The 23,317-nt window shown below is 41.6% G+C and overlaps 2 protein-coding genes across 5 annotated transcripts in view; one reads left to right on the forward strand and one right to left on the reverse strand.

Annotated features, from left to right (window-relative positions):
* HEATR1 (HEAT repeat containing 1) overlaps positions 1-5,625 on the reverse strand; it is a 39,441-nt gene extending 33,816 nt beyond the window's left edge. The window contains exons 1-6 of one of the 2 annotated variants that reach the window (XM_074863198.1): positions 5,565-5,625; positions 5,195-5,373; positions 2,969-3,185; positions 1,898-2,039; positions 1,277-1,378; positions 238-378 (exon numbers count right to left, since the gene is read on the reverse strand). In XM_074863198.1, the coding sequence (XP_074719299.1) occupies positions 238-378; positions 1,277-1,378; positions 1,898-2,039; positions 2,969-3,185; positions 5,195-5,336 (744 nt within the window). In that variant the 5' untranslated portion in view covers positions 5,337-5,373; positions 5,565-5,625. Of the gene's footprint in view, positions 1-237; positions 379-1,276; positions 1,379-1,897; positions 2,040-2,968; positions 3,208-5,194; positions 5,374-5,564 lie in introns of both variants that reach the window. The other variant, XM_074863199.1, reaches the window with a different exon arrangement.
* Positions 5,626-22,121: 16,496 nt separating this feature from the next.
* ACTN2 (actinin alpha 2) overlaps positions 22,122-23,317 on the forward strand; it is a 71,112-nt gene continuing 69,916 nt past the window's right edge. Inside the window, exon 1 of one of the 3 annotated variants that reach the window (XM_074863204.1) lies at positions 22,122-22,621. In XM_074863204.1, coding sequence (XP_074719305.1) covers positions 22,487-22,621 — 135 coding nt within the window. In that variant the 5' untranslated portion in view covers positions 22,122-22,486. The remainder of the gene's footprint in view (positions 22,622-23,317) is intronic. The other 2 variants (XM_074863203.1, XM_074863202.1) reach the window with 2 other exon arrangements.

Here is a 23,317-nt window from a genome sequence, read left to right on the forward strand (position 1 = left end):
ATTTCTTACAGCTCCACTCCTCATGCAGAGTAGGAAATAGAGTTCTTAAAGTGCTTACCTGAGGTGTGAAAAAACATTACTATTCATGGACCTTCACCTGCCTGATGTTTCAAAGCAGGCTACGAGTGGTACAATACATTTCACATCGAATGTCCCTCTTAAATGTTATCGGCAGACACATGTCTGCAGAACACAGTACACTTCTTCACACATGAAGGAAAACAAAACTTCCTGTACCTTTTGGATGTAAGGGAGGAGGATAGAGACTGTATTGTCTTTTATCTTCTCTGCGGCTCCAAGAGCTGATACAATGGTGGAAGCATAAAACACAAGAAGAACTCTCAGCTGAGCTGAGTTCCCAGGACACTCCGAAAAGACCTAGACCACAGAAAAATCACTTGTTCAGATCAGCACGTATGGCTTCCACCCAAACCAGCAAAATCTCAGAACTCCAGCATGTAAGCTCTACCAGCTCCTGCTGGCACAACTTAAGTCATCACTTCCTCCTAGCAGTAACACTCACCAGAGGTTACTGCTCCCCCTTGCAGAAAAGGTAGAAGGAAATGGATGCTATTCCTCAGCTACTATAGTTAATCATAATAAAGTAACCTAAATCACTTGTGATTTTGGTGTAATGCTCAAGACTGAGAACTGGACAGCCAAGAAGCTGACAGGCATGTTTAACACCCCCTACTACCCCTGTGAACAAACCCTGCTATTGTGTGTGCTTTTGCTTAGTTTCACAGTACATGCATTCTAGTTCTCTAAATAATTGGAACTGTTGCATATCTTAGCCTTCTGAGACTATAAAACTAGTTCTCTATTTGACATTAACTGAAAAAGCAAATAAACCTGCTCACCTTCTAACATTCTCAATTGTATTTTCTCATCAATATTTGAAGACATACATTTAAAACACCCATGGCAACCCCCAAAAGAGATACCCAAATTCAAATCACAGTTACAAATCAATAGCAGGAATGACTTTATAAAAGAAATTAAGACAATTAAGTACTCTGAAGCAACACAGTATCTTTAAGTAATACGGTATTGCCAAATTGTTCTGTCATGGCTCAATGGTTCTCAGCCACTTCCTCACAAGAATTTCTGATAGACTGTCATCGATATTAAGAAATTTTCACATTGTTTACTAATAAATTACTCCTTTTACTATTTGATATGTAACTCAAAATATTAGTAAACAGCATAATACTATACAGAGATGGGGAAAACTGAGTGACAACAAACAAATAATGTTCTAGAATAAATGAACAACCTTGACAGATTTTGCCACCAGCCTGCAGATGAAATCCATGAAATCCAGGTCTTTGTAGCAGTGTGTAATGACAGTACCCCTTGCCAGTGGGACTCCAGGTTTCTTTACATGGTAAAAGAAATTAAATTAGAACACTCAAGTATAAAGCACCTGAAGTAAAAATTAATATAATCTCTAAATTAATGCTACCGATCAGTTAACACCATTTAAACTGAAATAGGTAATGAAAATCCACACATCTCTCTGGAATTTTTTTGTATCTACATTAAGTCAGATGACGAAGAGCATTACATATAATCTATATTAAAATAAACATATATTTTAGTAATTGACATATCTTCCAAGCAGCAGCAAATACTTGCACCTTAACCGCATAATTTAACTTTGCCAAAGCAAAGAGCAATTACAATCAGCTTTTTATAATTAACTTTTATACTTAAAGAAAGATAGCAGAAACAACAGGTGGGCATCCAGGCTCCATCCCTGCAGTTAAATCTTTCAGTACAGTTCTGCAACTAACCACACGAACAGGTGGACCATATTCATAAACCTAGTAACAGAGTCAAGATATTAACACAGTCCCTCATGGTCCTCCCAACTTGCATCTGTTAAATACTTTACCCGTATTGGATCCATCCAATGCCATTTATGAGTCGGGCTTTTTATATTTAAAAGTTGAATAACTCTCACAAATAGTTTAGTCTCATGATATGGCAGAACGCAACCAATCAAACTATCTTGATTGTAGAGATGGATGTGAAACCTAAGGAAAACACATGTATGTACTGTTAAAAATTATCTGTCCAAAAAAAGTCCATTTTAAAGTTTTCTTCCCAAAACAACTGGTTTACTTGCTTTTAAGCAAGAAAAGAGATGACTGTCACACTGACTCAGACATATGGTCCACCTACAGTCCAGAATCCCAAGGTGGCCACTAGCCTGTATGTGCTAGAAACAGCACTAGCAATTTTCTTCCTCACTCTCAATAATTTTAGGTACCTATAGGATTTAAGACTACCTTAGTTTCTTCTGCATAGATTTCAATATTAAACCAGACATTACAATAATCTAGTATGAATTTAGGTATAATACATATATAAAACAAATTGTGATTCAAAGGTTGTATCAACAAAATTGCCCACCCTTTCATGAAATGAAATATTACACTTTCTGCATCTGGATAGGTTAATTTATATAAATAAATACAACATCACTGAACACTTGGGTTTGTTTTTTCTTCACACATTCCTACATCACCTTGAAATAAGAGTACTTAGCTCATGTTGTAATACAAGGGTATGCTATTCACGGTTCACAGTTATTATTGAAAATTAGCTATTTCACACAGCCCATTTCTAAAAGCATATTACCTAAATACCTCTCTAGGTCCTCTGTAAGATGGCTAGAGCTGTGAAAATCTGGTGAAAGCTAGGCAAGGAAATAATTGCTGTTATATAGAACATCATGAGAGACCAAAATTTTCTCAGAAATTTATCGAAAGACAAAAATCTAATTGGTAAAGAAGAACATCTGGTTCCATAAAGACTAAGCCCAAATAGATATTTTTAACATTTTAACCTGTATTTTCAGAAAACTAAAGTAAAATTATTCAAAATTTTTCTCATCAGGAAAAAAAAATCTAGCATTTCCAGTAGCCTTATCTATTGACATGTAGGATATTCAGTGGATTACCTGTGAATCAGCCATTCAAGGCACTTCTGCGCTGGTTTAAGCATAAAGTAAGGGGACAGGTGAATCAGGAACAATGAAATATTCTTATTCAGCTGCTGATTTACTGCTTTAGACTGAACACTGCGTTCCAGACCCTTGGATGTAGAACTAAACAAACTGGACTGGAACACTTCAAAAGAAGGATCAATCCCCATCAGCTCTTCTAAGCCAGTGCATCCTGTGGAAAAAAAAATGGAAGACTGCTTTAAATGCAACAGTTTTATTCACCATCCCTCCCCACCCACCTCCTCATTGGCATATCCAACTTCTTTGCTAATCTGGTATATGTCACCCGCACTAAGCGAACTAAACCAAATAGTAAACATGTCTAAGACCAAAACTTTTTCTACGCTTAAAGTATTTCTTAAGTGACGGAAAAAAAGAACATTAGCATCAGCAGTGCACTCTTGGAGCAATGAAGGCCAGCAGCATCCTGGGCTGTATTAGCAAGAGTGTAGCCAGCAGGCTGAGGGAGGTGAGCTGTCCCCTCCATGTGCCAGATGGCATCTGGAGTACTGTGTACAATTTTGAGCTCAACAGTAGAAGTAAAACATTACATTGCCACATGGGTGCAAGTCCAGCAGAGGAACACTAAGATGGTCAGGGACTGGAAAATAACATACAAGGAAAAGGAGGAACTGTGTTTATTCAGCCTAGAGAAGAGAGTGTCAAAAGGGAATCTTCCTGCTGTCTGCAACTACTTAATGGGATATAGTGTACGTTATCAAGACGACGGAGCCAGACTCTTCTCAGAGATGCACAATGGAAGGATGGGAGGCAACAGATACAAGCTGGAACACTGGAAATTCCAAGTCAACGTATGGATTGATTTTTTTTTTTAAATACCGGTGTGGTCAAACACCAGATTAGAGGCCCAATATTGGATCAGAGACCATAAAACCTCCATCCTCAAACTCAGCTGAACACAGGCCTGAGCAACCTGCGCTAACTAGCCCTGTGCTCAGTTGGGTTAGTAGCAAATGACCTTCAGAGGTCCCTTCCAGCCAAAGGTATTCTATGATTTTATATGGCTAAAGCAAGCAAATGTACCTCTTCGAATAAATTAAAATACAATATTGCACGTACACCACTGGACAACCACTGGAATGATTTCTTTATTTTACACAAGCTTGTAAATGTTAATGGCTAAGCACAAAAAAGACAACTTCAGCTGAAATAAAGAAACATGGCAGCTGGCTGAAATCTGGAAGAAATAAATGATTATATGCAGCAGTTCTATAGTAACTAAGAAACTACAAAATACTTTGTGTTGCATCAAAGACATATATATCTACAGTCTTGTTACTTCAAATCAATATATGACATCAATCTTCCTGGTTTTAGAAAACAACTTTCTTATTGAAGAAGTATTGCATTCCTGGGTAAAGTTCTATACAAAAATGGAAAGAGATAAGCACAAAGGATCTGAAGTGTGCAAACACGGCAATGGCTTCTGCCACTTTACATTATTTGTGGCCATGTTACAGAAGAGCAGGGCATCAGCATGTTTGCATGAAATCACAGAATTCAGGTTGGAAGGGACCTTGGGAGATCTCTAGTCCAAGGCCCTGCTCAAAGCAGGGTTAGCCCTGAAGTCAGACCACGCTGCTCAGAGCATTATCCAGTTGGGGTTTTCAAAAGGATGGAGATCACAACCTCCCTGGAGAGCCTGCTCAACTACTTGACTGCCCTCACAGTGAAAAAGCTTTTCCTTATACCCACTTTGAACCTCTACTGCGTCAACTTATGTCCACTGTCTCCTGCCCTCCAGCTGTGCATTCCTCTGGACAGCCTGACCCATCTTCTTGAAACCTCCTCACAGGTATTTGGCAGGTTGCTGTCAGAGCCCCTCAAAGCCTTCTCTTCTCCAAACTGAATGAGGCGATATGTTCCTCCCACCAACCTCCCCTTCTAGGGCAAATTTTCCAGTCCTTGACCACCCTGAGACCCCCAACTCTTCCCAATCACCTTACCCTTCACATGCCCAGAAATGAGCCCCAAAAGGAGCTGTGCCATAATTTCCCCATGGACTGGACTGGAGCGATGCTGACTAGCCTATGTTTTTTTCAATTATCCTTTTGGGGTTTTTTTTAAAATATGGTTTTGCCTTTCCCATTTATCTTTCTCCGGGTGTTTTTCTGTATAGATGATGTTTAAAATCACTGACATCTAAAGAGCCAAACTCACCGATTGCAAAGAACGTGTCCCTGTCAATGCGAGCAGCTTCCTTGCCACTGAACATAAGGGACGCCACCTCACTGCGGTCCAGCAGGCTGGGGTCATTCTGGGGAAGCGCCAGCCGCTTCAGCTGCTCCGCCAGGGACGTCATCGCTTCGCTCTTAGAGGAAAGGAGCCTCCAGAGAAACCTAACGGGGGAAAAACAGAGCAGGCCGCCGGATAACACGGCTGTGTGGCCACACGCCGTCCCTGTCCCTGTCCCCCCCGCTCCCGGTGCGGGCCCCGCTGCCCCTCGGGGGTGCGCGCACGTGGGGATGGGCCGGGGAAGAAGAGGGACGGCGACAGAGCGGTGATGCCCGTCCCGGTCCCCGCCACCGACCTGGCTCCTCACCGCGCCGTGCCAGACCGCACGTGGGCCGCGCGCGCCGCTGACCCGGAAGCAGCGGCTCCCGCGGAAGGGGAGGAGCGGGAAGCGCCGGCCCCCGGCCCGGGGCGGCACCGCGCAGGCGCCACCTGCAGGCGCGGCGCGGGCCCGCGCGGGGCGGCGCGGGGCGGGGCGGCGCGGGGGCCGCGCGAGGCGGGTGGCTTCGCGCCTCCGAGTGGGAGCCTCGGCGGTGCCCCGCGGTGTGGGGGCTTCGTGCAGGTGCGGGCCGGGGCCAGCCCGCCGGCCGTGGGGGGAGCAGCCGGCCGGGGCACCAGGCGAGGCGTGGCGGCCCGCAGCGCCGGCGGGCGGGCGGAGAAGCCTCCGTGAGGGGCCTGTGACGAGGGGCGCTGCTGGCTCTGTGCGGAGCCCAGCAAGGCGGCAGGCCGCGCTGTGGGCGGGAACCACGGAACAGCGTCAGCGTGCCTTAGTAGTAAGGGCGCACACAGCTCGAGTTGTTCCACCCGAGGATTTTTCCGTATCAGAAGGGAGTGGTGCTGGGGGTGTTACTGTAAATCCGGTCTCAAAAGAACCCTCTGGGACTTAGTTTGAAGTTTTAGAAGGCAGGCATTCTCTCTTGCAGCGCCTAACGTGCATGCTGAAAGACAAAGGCACACTTATACCATAAAAGAAATTAATATGTTGTTTGGGAGAAGTACACACCCGTTTCCAGAGAATCTAATGCATATGATAATACATTGCACAAGCATACTAAAATTTGGGGAAGGGTCTCTGAGGGGCTTCCATGGGGGTTTTCGGTGGTCTGTGGTGGTCCCTAGTGGTTGTTGAAGAGGTGTCTTAGTGTCCTTTCCATAAACTCTGAGTCTTTTTTCATATAAGGTCTTGTCTGGGCTCAGCACTCTGTCCGTAAAGTTTCTCAGCTTATCTTTGGCTTCCACAAGGTGTCTGCTAGTTTACCTGTCTTACCCAGCATGTACCCATCACAATTGCAAAAATTATGTTCTTGGGTGCATTCTTGTCTGAGGCCCCTTACAGCAATTAGCATCAACTGCTTGCAGGCATCAGGGGAAGCGCAGGACTCCCATGAGCAAAAGGTCTTGAAAGCTACTGCTGTGTGTATGGGCTCGATCCCGGCTGCAGAACCACAGGGCGATGTAGGTTGGAAGAGTCCTCTAAAAGTCACCTGATCTAGCCCCAGAGCAGTGCCAGCTTAGAGCAAGTTGCTCAGGGTTTCGTCCAGTTGCGTTTGGAGTATCTCCAAGGATGGGAATTCCACAGCTTCACTGAGCTGCTCATCCAAGGTTTGGTTATCCTCAGATTAAAAAGAAATTCCTAATATTAAAAGCCGTGATGTCTCCCACCAGCTTGTGTTCAGGGTTGCAGGGTTCTGTACCTGGAAGTTGGTGCACAAAGTCAGAAGGGGAACATGGCTTGTGCAAACCAGGAGAAGCCTGGAAAAAAGAGCAGGACCAAAATGGATTTCAGTGGATGTCAGTGGATGGATAAAATGATGCCAAATGTAATAATTTCAGCACCAGATCTGTAAAATTGGTTCCATATATTGTTGAGAAGCTGTCTAGCTATGGCAGAAGAACCAAATTTGTTCACATAGTAAAGCTGTCTTATTTGGCAATCATTTAGCATATGGAAGAAATAACAAAAAGCTGATAAAAGTTAGGGTTGCAGAGAATCGTTTAAATGCTTAATTTCATCCATTAGTAGTATCCACTGATTTCAACAAGGCTCTTTGCTTGTATTAAGTTAAAGTGTTGTAGGAGTGGGAGCAGAGAGATGAAAGGAAGCTGGATGTCTGACTTTGTGCCTAATTATATTTGCTAATGCTTTGTCAGAGAGCATGTATTAACTATATATGGTGTTACTTTTGACACGGTATTATCTGGATGTAATGACAGCAATTGCTGAGCTGTTAGGGGTTGCTACCACTGCAGTTATAACAGTGTTAAGGTGTTTGGAGGATATTACTGATTTAATGGGATTGCTATTATTTTTCTTATTGTTCTAGCACTGAGATTCTGATCATCTAGCAAATGAGCTGGCTAGGGGTGGTGAAAACCAAGAGGCCAATTTATTCCACTTTTTTACATTTCCTGTGGCTTCTGTGCATCTTTTTCCTTTATGTGGCCTTCATGTGACCTTATTTTTAGCACAGTTTAAACATGCAAAAATATGCATGTTTCTATGTCTAAAAATACCAAACATATAAAATATATAGACTTTGTAAAGGACAGAAAGCTGTTTCTAAAAGAGAAAACTAGTAATTTTTTTTAGCAATGTGGTTCATTATTTGAGTAATCTAGCAGAAAGATAAACTAGAAGTTGTAAATACTGAAATGCGTTCAGGTTTTCCAGTAGTGCTATCCCACTCTATTCTTTGCTGTGGAGAGCTGCAAGACAGAGGTTTTGTACCTTTGTGCTTTCTGTTGCATCCTTATTTGGTTTCAGAGTAAAGTTTGGATTCCCTTTGGAGGTTAATTGGAGGAACAGAGACACCTTCTGCAGACAGAAAAATATTTGTTCTTGATTTTAATTCTAAGAAAGTGTTTCCTGGGAAAAATGTAAAAACAGAAAGAGTGTTAGGAAATATGCTTAGCTGGCTTTGTAATTCCGCAGTGGTGAAGCTGCATATCAAAGAGATTTGCTCCATGCTGGCCTACAAAGAGATGCTTTTCTGAACTTAGATCCAAGCCTGTTTCAACCAGTCCCTTTAGATTCTCAGTGCCTGCGTCATCACATAGCTAGCCTGTATGGATGGAATTCTCGTAGCTGTACTACAGCTGAGATCACCTCTGCTGATGGCTGCTATTAAACTGCGTTTGCCAGATTAGATTGTCTGTTAAAAAAGCTTGAATTCTTAGAATATTAATTGTCACATGCTAATTTTTATTTGGAAAAAAGTTATCTGTTCCAAGCATTTTCTGTAAGCCTATTCACTTGTAAGCATTGGTGTGTTTGAAAAGATTTGATTGAGAAATTGAGAACTATTAAACTTTTAATGCTCTTTACATCTGGGTAAGTTTATGCTACCACTGGAGCAAATATAACTGATGTCTTTATGTAGATAAAGATCTAGTCTTTATATTCCTTTCCTTCCAACTTACCTCACCAGCTGTGCATATATAGAGCTATATCTACCTTGGTAGGTAATGCAACCCAATAGGAGGAAATTTGAGGATGAAGTGGTGCTGAGGAACCCTCGTCAGGGGGTGCACCATGTGCATTTCAGAGGTTTTATGCAGACTAGATCTTGTTCTGCTCTGTAGACCAAATTCCCATTAGGTGCGCTCCCAGAATGCATCTTCTGGCTTGGTTTCATGTATAGGCAACAGATGAGGAGGAATTTCATTTAAAGGGGAAAAGGGAATCACTTCTGGTACAAAAAAGGACCGTTCAGTTGCATTCAATTGTAATATATGAAAATGAAGGTAAGGAATTTAGTACTACCCATAAAATTTACCTTTTGCATACAAAGTTAGAGAGTGTTTGTATTAATCATAGAATCATGGAATAGTTTGGGTTGGAAGGGACGTTAAAGATCATCTAGTTCCAACCCCCCTGCCATGGGCAGGGACACCTTCCACTAGACCAGGTTGGTCAAAGCCCCGTCCAACCTGGCCTTGAACACTTCCAGGGAGGGGGCATCTCTCTTAAGTGCTCTCAAAAGCTTATTAATTAATTTGCTAAAATGTTGCATCTTTTTCCTTCTTGCACCACCTCTTATAATCTAGTGAGCCACCATGATTTTGGATTGCTAAAACAGCTCTGGAGGAGATGGAAGAGAGCCGCTTTCTGTGTGCTTCACCATCGCTTGCTAATAATCTTGGTATGTTCCCTGACATTTCCCCATGCCATTTCTGACAGGGAATGTGACAGTGTCTGACATCTAAAATATGATCTGATTGCAGTGTAATGAAGTAATATTAAAACCTTTCTAGGATATGCAAAGGAGATTGTAACTTCTTTAGAATGTATCAAGTTCTCTAACTTTTTAAGCAAAAGTAGGTGTTAACAGATACGTGTGTTTAATGTGGGTATATGTATGCTAGCTGACCTGTAAACCAATCTGTGTTCTGGAGCAGTGGCTTGAACATCTTGTCAGCCAAGGTAATCTTATTGTCAAGGGATATATTTTGTTTTGCTATTGGTTGTAGGAGGCATACCAAAATTTTGTTGTTTTGGAGGCTGTGCAGTTAAATCTGCTGCTCTGAGCCAAGCTGTGGTTTTTGTTCTTAATTCATGTACATATCTGCTCCCTATTGGAAGTTTACAATTTATAAGCATACATCTGTGGTCTCTGGATTTATAGAGTTACTGTAATTATCAGGAAGAACAGTGCTTTACTGTGTACTCTAAGGCTGAGTAATGTATTATTCTCTGTTTTCAGTTCTTTTTGCACTCTGTGACAGTGCAGCAGTCACCCTTCACCTCTGGCCCTTGTGAAATGATGAGACAGTATCCTTCTGCAGCATATATATTGAGAAGGCCTTGAGGCCATTATTCCCTTGGCTAAGCTTTTGTTAGACACAAAGAGATTGGAGCCATTGTATCATGTAGTAGCGCAAATATGTAAAATGAGAGAGTTAAGATTTGTTTTCCCTATCTACCCTTCCTCCTCCCCTAAGGGCTTGATCTTTTTATGCTTACATTAGTGAAACTCAGGAGTAATTCCGATGAGGTCAGTAAAGTTGTGCGAATACACAGCTGATGTAACAGGAGGCAGAAACAATCAAGCATAATTCGATGGTGGTTGAAGTTACAGAGAATTGCAGTTCTCATTGCTGGAAGAGGACTGAAGGGAGAATAATTCTTGAGTTGAGCTGAAGGGCTAGAAGAAGCTTCCTTGCTAGGCAGTGTATCAAGCACAGCATCGACTTACTGACCACTGTGGCAGGCAGTATCATGTTTCCCTGGCTTTTCTTGGAAAATCTATTGCAGCTTCCCCCAGCCATAAATTCTCATGTGTAGCTGCATTCCAGATCTAATAATAAATAGAAACCCTCTGGATGGGGTGGTGGGAAGCTATTTTGGGGATTTTACTGTATTAAAGTCTTTCTGATATGGTAATATAAACTGAGGGCTTTTGAATCAGAATTGTTTTAAAGGAAGTTTTTAAATATATATTCTAGATAAGAACTAAACCCCTAGTAAACAAACTAGCTTCAGCTAGGCACATGCAGAGAAAGCATCGGCTTGAAAAGGGTAGGCAATAGTCATCTTTGTAACTCCATTTGTATCCACTTGAGGTAGGTCTAGTTTGTCCCAAAAGCATCAGGGAGAGTAAGGAAGGCAAATGAAGATGGTGAAAAATGGAAGAAAAAAGTAGTCTTTTCAGTGCTGAGCTACTTAATGAATTGTGATTTTTTTGTTTATTGTGTAAAAAGTCAACTAGAAAGTTGGAGTTTAACAACTGCGCAGTTGTTGCAATGAAAAGTAGGAAAATGTCTCTCATGATTGCTGTGATTGTGATAGTCCTTTCTCGTGTTTATTAGGCTGGGAAATATGGTACTGTGTGTATATATTAGCTGCTTATGAAAAGATACCTGCCAGACAATCTACTGAGAGAGTAGGTGTCATAGATTTACTGTGTGGTAGTTGTGAGTCACATTGTTTAATGCATTGGGAGAACTTGGTAATCAGAGTGTAGCAACGAGGCCATTAGGGACTTGCATGTAATAAGCAGTAAGGGGAGTATTGTGTACTAGACATGTCTCATCTTTCATAGCAGGGCTGTAAACAGTAAAAGAGACAATAAACTGAAGGATGGGGAGAAGGAAAAAGTGATCAATAAGGAACATGCTTTTCTTACTGCAGTATACTGTCTTACTGTTGCCTCCTTCAATTGCCTGTTATTCAAGCAACTGACAGGCGTTGGAATGGCAATAGATCTCATATGGTGCAACTACCCATTCCTGACCTGCAGCTGTTCAAACCTCTATTTGCTTGTCAGCCAGCCATTTGCTGGGGGTTTTTTTGAAATGCTGAGATGAATCACAGCTCTTTCCCTGAAGGAGAAATAGTGTTATTCCTATTGGATGCACTAAATACAAATTTCAGCCTTTTCCCAGGCTGGCCGCTGAAACCAGTGCTACTTTCATTTCTTTATTTGCCCCAGTCACTGCCAGTCCACGGGCATTTTCCATACTTGGTGAATACGTGGTTTGAACTAGAACGAGCTCACAACTTCATGTGGTAATGCCTGAGAACAGTATGATCCACATTCAGTAGCAGAGGGTAGAATATATATCTGCCAGTTTTGTTGTTCAATTATATTCAGTTACATATTTTTATTTATCCACTTTCTAAAGTTTATTTATTTTACATATTTTTGTGTAGGAGTGAGTTATGCGTTCAGATAATGCCTAGCACAGTGGCATTATGAACACTGAACATTTTTTAACGTATGTATATATACATATATGTATGAGAGTTATTAGTACTATAATATTTAAAAAGTATTAGAAAGTCAGAGAGTGGATTTCTGTGATACTGAATTATGCAAAGTATCTGCAATCACAAAAATCCTCCAAACTTTTCTCTGCATTTCAGTGCCATTCTAAAAAATGATTGACTTTTGTATTTGCCTTCATTGTGCATTGGAACTGTTCATGCTGTTATGTATCTCAGGAATTCTTGGGAAAAAAACCTGTTATTAGAAGAAATAGTGCATTTGATTTAAATGGTGAGGGCATGCAACTGAGTTTTACTGATAAGCCTAGATCTCCAGATTTGCTGGTCTACTAGAGGTGCCATGTTTTCAGAGTTGAAATAGTGGCCCCACTCTCTCGAGATGATGTAAAGACTCTGTGTTGCCTCTCATAAAATAGTCTTGACAACTGGAAATGTTCTTGATAACAGCTAATAACTCTTACTGGCAAAAGTATATACCAGTGTTTTCTCTAATGCATTTCTTACTGTTATTGTGCATGTATTGTGTATGCCAGTGACTTAAGAGAGTTCTCTGCAGAGAAACTACTTGAGAGAGGCTTAGAGGCCCAATGACATCAGAGGCAGTTCCTTGGACACACTGAGAGGAGGGTGCTATTTCTGCAGAACACTTGACAGGCACTTAGTATAGTGGGTAAGAAGGCAGCTTGGTCTTGAACATGTAGTGAAGGAGAGTGCGTGGTGCTAAGAATCAGGTGATTCTGCCACTGATGCAGATACACCTCTTTTAAATAAGGCTGGTGGCCAGAGACAATGCAGTTCCTGCTGCGATGCTCTCAAATACTGCACAGGAGAGGTTACACTTCAAAATCTTTCTCACTTGTGGTAGAATCCCTTTGGTGTGCAATACCTGCTGATTCTTAACAGTATGGTGATGTATGTGTCTTGCTTTAGTCTGTAGAGGGGGAACAAAATGTTTTAAACAATTTGTGACTCCTTTAGTCTTTAAAATGTGCCTAGTCTGTCTGTGTCACTGTAACATATTTAAAGACTCTTTTGTGTGAACTACAACAGATAGGTCTGAGATGCAAAACATGATCTTTCTTGAGCAGAAGCTGTAGTGGTTATGCAACTGTTAGGCTGCACTGGAAACCTTTAGTGCTTTCCTTAACATTTTGTATGAACTGTCTTCCAATTCAGAACTCATTTATAATTACTTATTTTATAATGCATTTATAATTAGTTGTAGAGCAGATATCTTAAAAGAACATCAAGACCACAAGTCAATTAATGGTGAACTATTCTGGAGTTAACTTTTCCAAGCAATCTGAATTCAGCTGCTTTGTATGTATCATAATGCAGACTTAAAATGCATAATCACAAACTACTTTTTTCTCCAGAAATCCTGCTTTGTTCAGTGTATTGCATAAGCAGTGCTCTACAGCATTATGATTTCTCTTTTTTATTCAGTGAAGGTCCGTTGCACTCAGTTGAAGCATGTTCCGAAAAACATAATTTATGATTTTCAGCTCTGGTCATCACAGTGTTTGTACTTGTCTTCAAGTATTCCAAATCTATTGGGTATTTTATACCTCACAGTGTTAGTATTGTTCCTGGTCTACAGAAAGAAAACTGAAGCACATGCTCCAAACTGTCCATAGTTCTATTTCCCCATCCAGTGGATAGTTTTAGGATAATGAATGCTGGTACTGTGAAATTTGTCTTTTCCCTAAAGTGCTTTACAAAGTACAATTACATACTGTCTTTTTCCCCAGTGAATAGGCCTGGTGGTTTGAACCTTTAGGCCCAGCATGATCCTATATTTGTCTGGTATTTCCATTATGCATTGTTTTAAACATTCTCTCCTGCAATTGAAAGTGCAGTCTATGACCCTTCTGACTTCTACCACTGGTACTTTAGCAGTAAAAAATCAGGCCCTACAAATTTAGGGTCTGATCAGCCTAATTTTCCATAGATCATCTGGTGCCAGGGCTACCTATGAAGGAGATATAAAGAGGATTGCTGAGCCATGGGGAGCAAATGAAAAAGTGTCTTGGTGTTCTAGAAGCGCATTCATAACTGAATAGCCTCCCCTAGAGAAGTCCAAGGTGTATTTGAATCCATCCATTTGATCTGCAAAGCCAGCTTTCTGCTGAATGCTTTTATCATGGGAAAAGAGGCCAGGGGAAGATGTGTTCACACTATCTCAACTAAAAAATGAATTCCAGAGTTTGCTATAAATACATGTGGAGCCTTAACAGCCTATAGGGGTAGGTTCACCTTTGTCCTAGTTGCTGACTCTACCTCCAGTAACTATTGTGTATATGAACTGGAAAAATACCTAGAACAGCATCTGGCTTGGGAAAAAAAAACCAACATAAACCTCTCAAACTTGGTTCAGTCATGAGATTCTGGAAGATTATAGCTATTCCAGATTTAACCATGGTCCAGAGATCTGGACTGCGCATTAGCACAACTTCACTGCATTTATCCTATAGACAAACTGGTTTCAAAGTGGAGAAACATGCAAATACTGTCCTCTCCTCCTTTGCTTATGCTCAGCTGGACTTAAGCAGGGCAAGAGGTGAGTCAATTAAGAAACAAAGGACTTGTCCACACTCTGAGGGATTGAGAATATACAAGAGCCTTCAGTATGAGCAGGTTATTGCTGGTAGGTCTCAAGAGCAACCGGTCTCATACTGGAAAGTATGTGGTGCAAAACTGATACCCATTGCTCCTGAGATGAGAATACGGCCAAAGTTAGTGAGAGAGATCATAGTTGGACAGAGAACAATTGTCTTCAGAGCAAGAACTGGAAAATTTGGGCCTTGCTGCTTTCATGTCAGACATGGCAGGAACTTGCTCATTTTCTCAGTGCTGATTCTTAATACAGCTGAGTGTCAGAATAAAGCTTTGTTGGACAGGATGTAAGGACAACTGTTCTGGAAAAGGAAAACTTGCACTATGCATGTTGCAAAAAGAACATGTTATCCCTGTTTGGCAGCAATTCAGGTTGTGCCATGCTGCCTTATACAGGGATGAATTTCCCCCTTTTACTAATCTTTGTATCACTCCTGTGGAATGATTAATAAGTAGCTAGTGTTCATTTTTACAGACTGGCAACTTGTTCAACCAGGTTGACTTCCTGAGTGTGTAACTTTAATGGTGGAAAGAGAAATGAGGACATTGAGACTGCAACTTATCTAAGGTCATTGAGTCAATCTGTACAAATGCTGAGTTTGGAACACAGCAGTGTCTGATATCCAGTGCGTGTATCCTGTGCCCATAATCTCTACCTCATACCTCAGCGATTTAAAACCTGGCAAATCTCATCTGTGCCCCTTAGATAATTATTGTCTGGAAACTCTGACTTAGTTGCTGATGTTTGTTTCTAGATAACTGAAGGCATGTTGTCTATGCATTCCTTCTCTCACACACACATCGCTGTTCTCTTTTCTCATTGTGACCAAAGCTATTGCTGAGTAACGTTGTGCTTTTTTAGACAGTCTCAGGTAAATCAGTTATCGGTCACAGGCAGGCTCACTAAGGAATTTTTTTAACTGGTTGTATTCATGAAGTACAAACTGCATAGTCAGTTGCAGCCTTTCACACTGCCCTAGTCGCACAGTTTCTTCCTTGCTTAGTATCTTTGTGTGACAAGGCTCAGCCAACCTAAACCAGGAACACAGCCAGGATTCTGAGAACACGTGATGGTGTGAAGGTTTCTTCAGCAGGTTTGCAATAGGCCATGCTATATCCCTAGTCCTGCCCCTTGCATTCTCATCACTGAACCATTTTTAAAACCCTGGTTCTGTCTCACCATTTTTTCCGATCGTATGCCAGCACTATTTGTAGTTTCCCCACCTGTTACTGTGTGTATTACGTTGTAACTGTCTGCATATTGCTCTACAACCTCAGTGTGCTAACAGACTGACTGCAGTGTTGTATATAAATTACCGTATACATTTCCCAGTTTTGCCTTTGATGTTACATTTCTAATCTGTGCCAAGCATCTGTCAAGCTTCTGATATTATATAGTTCATGATTAATCTGTCTTTGTGAGTTGCATCTACCCAGACAAGAACCATTAAACAAAAAAGGCACCCTCAAGAGGCTAGCTCCAGGGACAAGGGAGTTCAGGTATCATGGTTTCTTCTGAAACTTTTGATAGAGATGTCAGAATGTGAAGTCTGAGGGCTCTTCTCATTCATGAAAGCTATGATCATGTGTAGTGCTGCCTGGCAGTCCCCATCACCAGAGGGTTTGTGTTCTGCCACATTACATCTTTCAGCACTCACATTGCAGTTTGTGGTTGTTACTATGTATCACAGTAGTGCCTAGTGATACTGTGGCAGAGACCAGACCTTCAATGTTTCCTTCTAATATCTGCCTCGAAGCCTCTCTGAGAACCAGGACCATCTGCTGTACAGGCTACAAGGCTGCAAGTGTGGCCCTACAAACAATAGGCCCTTCACCTCCAGAGTGTGAGGGACCCCGAATGCCTGAGCACACCTGACATGCTAGAATAATGCTAGGCATTTTTGGGTGCAGACCTGAGAGACAAACATGGAGGTGAAGGGTGTACAGTAGGTAAAGCACACTGTAATCATAATTGTTCTGTAGGCTCCTCAGGGCTTTTAGACAGAAAAAGCCTCTGCTCCAGAGAGTTTGTTTAAGGACTAAAGGAAGCATTGCTGACGCTGTTTTAGAGATGGGAGGCTGCAGCACAACAAGCTTGTTCCTCTTTCTCTCAGTGAGAGTAGTCTAGTGGGCCAACACTTAGCTTTTTGGGAAAATTTTATCTGAATTGACGTGATCAAGGTCACACAGGGCATCTTAAACTGGTGTGGATCACCCCATGTCTCAGCCCCGTGATTTTCCTTCTGCACAAAGGGTTGGCAAAAGCCAGTGATGTCAGTGCAGTCAGCATTTTCTCCATACTCCTGAAGCCCAAGCTATGCTTTGGTAGTATTTGTCTGTCCTATAAATGTTTCTTGCTGCACTTCATCCATGGCTGAGTTTCAGGGACAGAGTAAGTCGTCTCTATATATAGCTGATGAAACACTTCAGGATCTTCTGACAATGTCAGTTGTTACTATGAAGCCAGCAATGCATTTTTTGAGCTTTCTCCATTTTTATTTCCGAACCTGTCATTTGAAAAAGTATACTTTAAAATAAGTAATTAGAATATATACTTAGCTTCTGTATAGTGAGTATCACCATGCAGGAGTAGCATGGGGATTTTTCAGTCAATGTTTGTGGCTCTTGGTGCTAGATGTGGGAGGGCTAATATGCTCAGTGCCCATGGTACTTTTCCTTAGCTCAGATAAAGTCAGAATTTTGGTTCCCAGATGTTTGCTTCTCTTCTCTGCTCTCTTCCCACCTTCCTTCTGTATGTGTTCATTTTGGGAATATGAAATTAGTTTAATGTTTGTTCATAATATCTTTACATATTGGATTTAATTCCTTGGTTTTTTTCTGCACTTACAAAATAGTGTGTTTCTCACATTGAAGAAGGTGGGTTGTGTTTATTGTATTGAAAAAAAAAAAAAAAAAAGGGTTATTTCTCCCAAACTCTAATAAAAAAGAACACACCCCACCTTCTGCTTAGCTTTGTTCAGGAAATTTATGAATGATTTTTAACAGAACCCAACATTTTGGCCCAATCTAAATTACCAATGTCTTCTTTAAAGAATTCAGGTTTTGCTGGATAAGCTTTAAACTAGTGGATATTTGCTACAAGCAAAAGTACATTTTAAGCAACAGTTACGACATTCTTTGAAAATAAAATGGCTTTTTGATCCCTCTTTTAAGATTCTGTTAACAGTTTACACAAGAGAACAATCACTTTGAATTTACTTTATCTTTCATTGACTTCTGTTTTGAGAAACCATTCTACTGTTCTTTTTCACAAAGAAATGGGCTGTGCCTATGGGAAGACGATTGCTTAAAGATTCACGGATTTATTAAGGTCTCAACAGGTTCTTTATCTTCCACTGACCTTTCTGAGACAGTTTTGTCAGATGTGAACTATTGTGTTCCTACACAGAAGTGTTACAGCTGAAAACTAATGGTGATCATTTCCTCATCAGTTGATTGTTTCACAGGTGATTATTTAAGTAGAGAAATCTGGCTGATTTCTTATTCTAAATCTCACTAAGTTCAAATAGAAGAATGGTCTGGGGAAACATTGCAGTGTTCAGAGTTTTTGAAGTTTTATTAAAAATTTGGGGTTTTATTCTAAGATTTTGTGAGAGGGAAGAATAAGTAGCAGGTTCAGGGGATTGAAAGTCTGATGAACAGTGAAAATATGAAGGAGTTCTTGAGAGAATGATATGACAGCTTTTGGAAAGCAAATGGGTGTTAAATACAGACTGTGAAACAACTTCCATTTCATTTAAAAAATGATAAAGGTTCACACAGGAGGTGAAAACTTTGTTGCCTTTAATGAGAAAAGCCCTTTGATTCTCAAGGAGCTTAATGCAAAGTGTGCCAGGAGGCTTTCGCTTAGGTGGTATTAGATTCAAAGATCCTTCCTAAGTTGGAATTGTGGTAAGAAATATTGAGTGAGTTCACCCGCAGACCTGCTGCTCCTGATAGCAAAGTTCTGGTCTTGGTCCTCCTTGTGCATGGGAAATGATATCTTGCTGCCACAGTGTGCTCCTGGGGTAAAGGCTTTCTCCTAGGTAGGCCCTTACTAGCATTTATGTTAGCACGAACTACAACTGCACACCTTTTGCCAAATAAAAGGTAAAAATAGTTGACAATTCAGCTCTGCTATCTCCATTTCTGATCTCCCTTTGCCACTTTATTTCTTCTAATCTGTTTGGCAGTCATGAGTATTCTTTTTATCTTACCACATTGTAGGCAATCTGTGCCATTTCTACCCCAAATATACCGGCTGGCTCTCGGGTATCTTGTCATGTCAGCTTAAAATTCCAAAGCTAAGTGGTTCACTGTGTTTCTTCCTCTTTCTCTACTTGGGACTTCAGTTTCTTTCCTGCTCAGCTTGCGTATTTCTGTTTTGATGTAATTTTCTTTCTCCTTAGGCACACATAGTTTGTAGCTGTGCAACTGCCAGCTTTAGTGGGGATAGTCCTAATTTACCTCTGATGTGGGAATAAGCTGATTGAAGCACACTGCTTTATTCATACTGCTCTGCTGGACACAGTTTTCCTTTTCTCTAGGTGAGCTGGAAGAGATAGCTCCCTTCCACTTCAAGTTTGGCGTCAGAGTCCCATTCTGGCTCTCTTTCCACTACAGACCTCCATTCATATGCTTCTGATTACCATCCACACTGTTCATTTATGAAATTAAATTAAAGTAGTAAACAAAATACCAGATACTCCTCCTAAAGCTCCATCTATAAATATCTCCACTGCCTACTTATGCTGTCTGATTAAGGGGCAGTAAGCGGTTATTTAGAGAACTTAAAACAGGTCAGATTCCATCAAGATAGGCATTTTTTTTAGAATGGGGATATTCCATTTAGCTTCCTGTTTCATAGGTAAGAAGCCCCTCTCTCAAAATGCAAACTAATGAAGTTGAAGCCCCCTATTTTGACATTTTCAGAATTAAAAAATCAGATTTTTCATTCTGAAATATTTTTTTCATCCAAAATGAACTAACATAACCTACCCAAAGTGGATTTTGAAATACTTGCCCCTTTTAGAAAAATGTGGGTTTATTCCTATTTGGAATTAACTTGGATTTTTTTTAATCTCTCAGACTAGCTGAAAGATATTGTGGTTCTAGTTCTTGGTTCCTTGGAACAATGAAGAGGTTTTTTTTGTTTGTTTGTTCAGTTATGGAAGTACTGAGTTTACCTCTGTACCAAGTACACATGAAAAAATGAACAGTACTTTTGCAGCTAGCTATGTTTTGAGCAAATCCAGTTGTTTTCTGAAGAAAGTTAATAACCTTCTTTCAGAATTCTAGAAGATCTGGGTAGGTTTTCCTTTGATTTCCAGAAACGTGGGCATAGGTCTGACTTCAGTCCTAATCCTAAGTGTGATCGGATACTCTTTGTCATCATAATGCTTCAGTTTTTATTTCATGACACAGGCACTTTGGCCTGTGTTCTAGGATGAGGGCCAACAAATAAAATGTGGCTTTTAAGTAGTACCTCCCTGTCTGAAGCGGTCATACCTGTAAGGCTCACCTATACTGTGCAGTGGGGAGCTGTGCGGTACCACCTGGCTTCACCCATGTAGGTGCCCAGAGAAGGCAGCGCCCAGGAGAGGCACGAAGCTGGCTGCAGTGGGTCCCCTCTAAGGAGGCAGTGTGTGGAAGGTCACAGGCCTTCTCAGTGCAGGAGAGCTCATTGCACGGAAGACAGCTCCAGTCCAGAGCATTACAGCTTTACATCTATACTTCTGGGACTTTTCTGACTTCTTCCTGCTTTTCCTCTCCCGTGCTGTGTATGGTGAATAAGAAGAAATGGTTTTACTGACTTCAGAGGCTTAAATAGTCATTTAGGTGATTGAAATTGGACATGTATCATAAACAGATGACTGCCCAGCTATAAAAATAAACCACACAAATTACACCAGCATACACATAATGTGTACATACATGAAATACTTTGTTTTGTAACTGCTGTTTGATATTGTCTGAGAGTATCCTATGAGAATGCTCATCTGTACTTGAACAAAAATGTCTAGGCATAGCATTCATCAACATTTGCTTCATTATATAGATGGAAATGTAGCAATCTTGAGAAGACTTGAGAATATTTGCGTTGAGGAGGTGGAAAGCATGTGGTTCTGACTTTGCTGCTTAGATTTGGAACTTGATTTTAGGACTGATTATCTTACAGTATGTACATCAATCTGTGGAAGTTGACTGCATGAAACATGTTGCGATCTTCTGAATTTCAATTTGCATCCTTAGTACCACATTTATGATGTTTTTTTGACCTGATGGGTAGGTATTAGCTGCGTATGTATGTTCTTCTAAACTGCATGTATGCATGTTCTTCTAAATTGCATAGACTTACAGGATAGAAGGCGACTGGCAGAAAGCAGAGCTCTAGTTAGCAGTATGAAGTGGAGTGCCTAGCTGTTAATTGTTCTGGTTATTCATTCATGTTGGCTTAGAGACCTGTGGTTGCCTTTACTGAACATAGTTCTCCCTTATATCTGACTTTGTCTTTTATGGTTTCTAAAAGCTCAGCTTGGGTGAGCGTTTTCTTTTTCTAAGTAAGGTTCGCATTATATCCAGCGTGGACACTGCTAGAGAGGATGACCTTGGCTGATGAGAGGCGCAGGCATTAATGACAGGCTACGTGAAGAACATGGTCAGCGAGCCAGTTCCCAGAAGAAACACTGTCACCAGGGCAACTGAAATGATATGACAGGGGAGGTATGGGACATGCTTGCCAGGATGCTTGATGTCCATGCTACCTTTTCAGATTTTACCCTGTGGAAAGCACGGGTAAATGGTTCCTGTCACACATTTATAAAGTTATTGGTTCCACAGGGCTTTGTATGTGCTTCTTGGTGCCCGCTTTTGGGATGTACTGAGCGTGATTCATGGACAAAAAGGATGTATGTTGCTTTTCTGAGTTGTGCTTCCACACTTTCTGGTTTAACTCCAGTCCTGATCTCCACTGGAAGTTGTTTCATCTTGTGAGTGGCCTTGTCTGTGCTGGCTCTTGTGATCCTTAATCTGGAAAGGAAAGTGGGAAGTGACTCAACGGTTCACACAGACTTCAGACTAATGATAATGTCAAACTACATTAGCAAATCACAGGTGGGTCTTGAGAAGCAGAAATACATGTCGGTAGGAAAAAAAAGAAAGACGGATATTTTATCAAATTGGAAGGAAAGACAGACAAACAGATGCGTAGACAGTAATTTTTGGCCAGAGCGCTTACTGGATGTGAGTCCCCCCGGGCAGCCATACCCTCCTGCCCGCGGTCTGGCCTGAAGGAGCGGAGCGGCGGCCCCAGCGCCGTGCTCTGGCCCCGCTCCCGCCGTGCCCCGCCCGGCCCCGGCCCCGCTCCCGCCGTGCTGCGGCCCCGCCCGCGGGGGTGGCGGCGCGGCGCGGCCCGGCCCGGCCCGACCGGGGGCACCTCGTCGCCTGCGGCCGCCGCCGCCCCACGTGACAGCCCGGCGGGGATAATAAGCCGCAGCAATGAGCTGCGCCGGGCTCCTCCGCAGGGTCAGCCGCAGGGACCTACAGCAGCAGCACCACCACCACCACCACCAGCGAGAGAGAGAGAGAGAGAGAGAGAGAGAGAGAGAGAAAGGGGAGGAGGGCAGGAGAGAGAGAGGGAAGGAAGGAAGGAAGGAAGGAAGGAAGGTCACCGCAGGTCAGCACCTACCTGACAGTTTCAGCCTCTGCTCTCAGCAAGACTCATCAATATTCACTCTCTGTCACCTTGGAAAAAGAAAAAAAAAAGAGTAAAGACACTGCTACCTACAACCAATCAGCAAGTAAACTCAGTTTAACTGTATATATATATATTTAAACATAGTAGAAGCCACAGCAGCTGAAGCTGACCCCTGGGTAGTATGAGTAGCATGAACCAGATAGAAACAAACATGCAGTACACCTACAACTATGAAGAAGATGAGTACATGACCCAAGAAGAAGAATGGGACAGGGACCTGCTCCTGGACCCAGCATGGGAGAAACAGCAAAGGAAGGTCTGGAAATAATGTGTCTGTGTATGTGCTTCTGTGTGGAATGCTGTCCTCTCTTATTGCATTGTTGCATCTGGATTTGCCAGGGCTGTGCAGTAAAGGTTCTAACTTTGTAAGAGAATATATTTTACATTGTACGAAGCATACATATAATATATATTAGCAATGCCATACTTTGAGGATAAAGCATTCACCTTTTGATTCTTAAGTGAAACCCATGTAAGATGAAACTAATTTATGAGAGTCAGTAGGTTCTTTTTATATTGCACTGGAAATACTCTGTCAGTACCTCTAGACTTATATATTAGTATTTCAATAATTTTTAACTTTGCTTCCTGGGTCTTCCTTTTAGAAAGCAGGCTGAATTGATGTGTGTGCCTGATTGCTTTTCAAAAACAGTAAATTGCAATTATAAACAGGGAGATGAATGAGGTGGTTCAGAATTGGTGTGCAAAAAAGTTTGCAATGTTTCTGAGAGCAGACTGAGAAATTGCTTTTGAAATTGTGATGTTGTGAGTCAGCTCTTATTAGAATTTACACTTAATTCTGACTGAATGATCTGGCAAGGAAAATGTTGCCTAGAAATATATCCAGGCTAGATTTGGAAAACTGTATTTCATGATTAGGTTCCCACATGCCAATTCACTGTCTGCGAAAAAACAGGTCTGTAAAGTCTTTGGAATATACCATCATAGAGGA

Source organism: Strix uralensis, chromosome 3 (assembly GCF_047716275.1).
Source record: "Strix uralensis isolate ZFMK-TIS-50842 chromosome 3, bStrUra1, whole genome shotgun sequence".
NCBI classification, from domain to species: Eukaryota; Metazoa; Chordata; class Aves; order Strigiformes; family Strigidae; genus Strix; species Strix uralensis.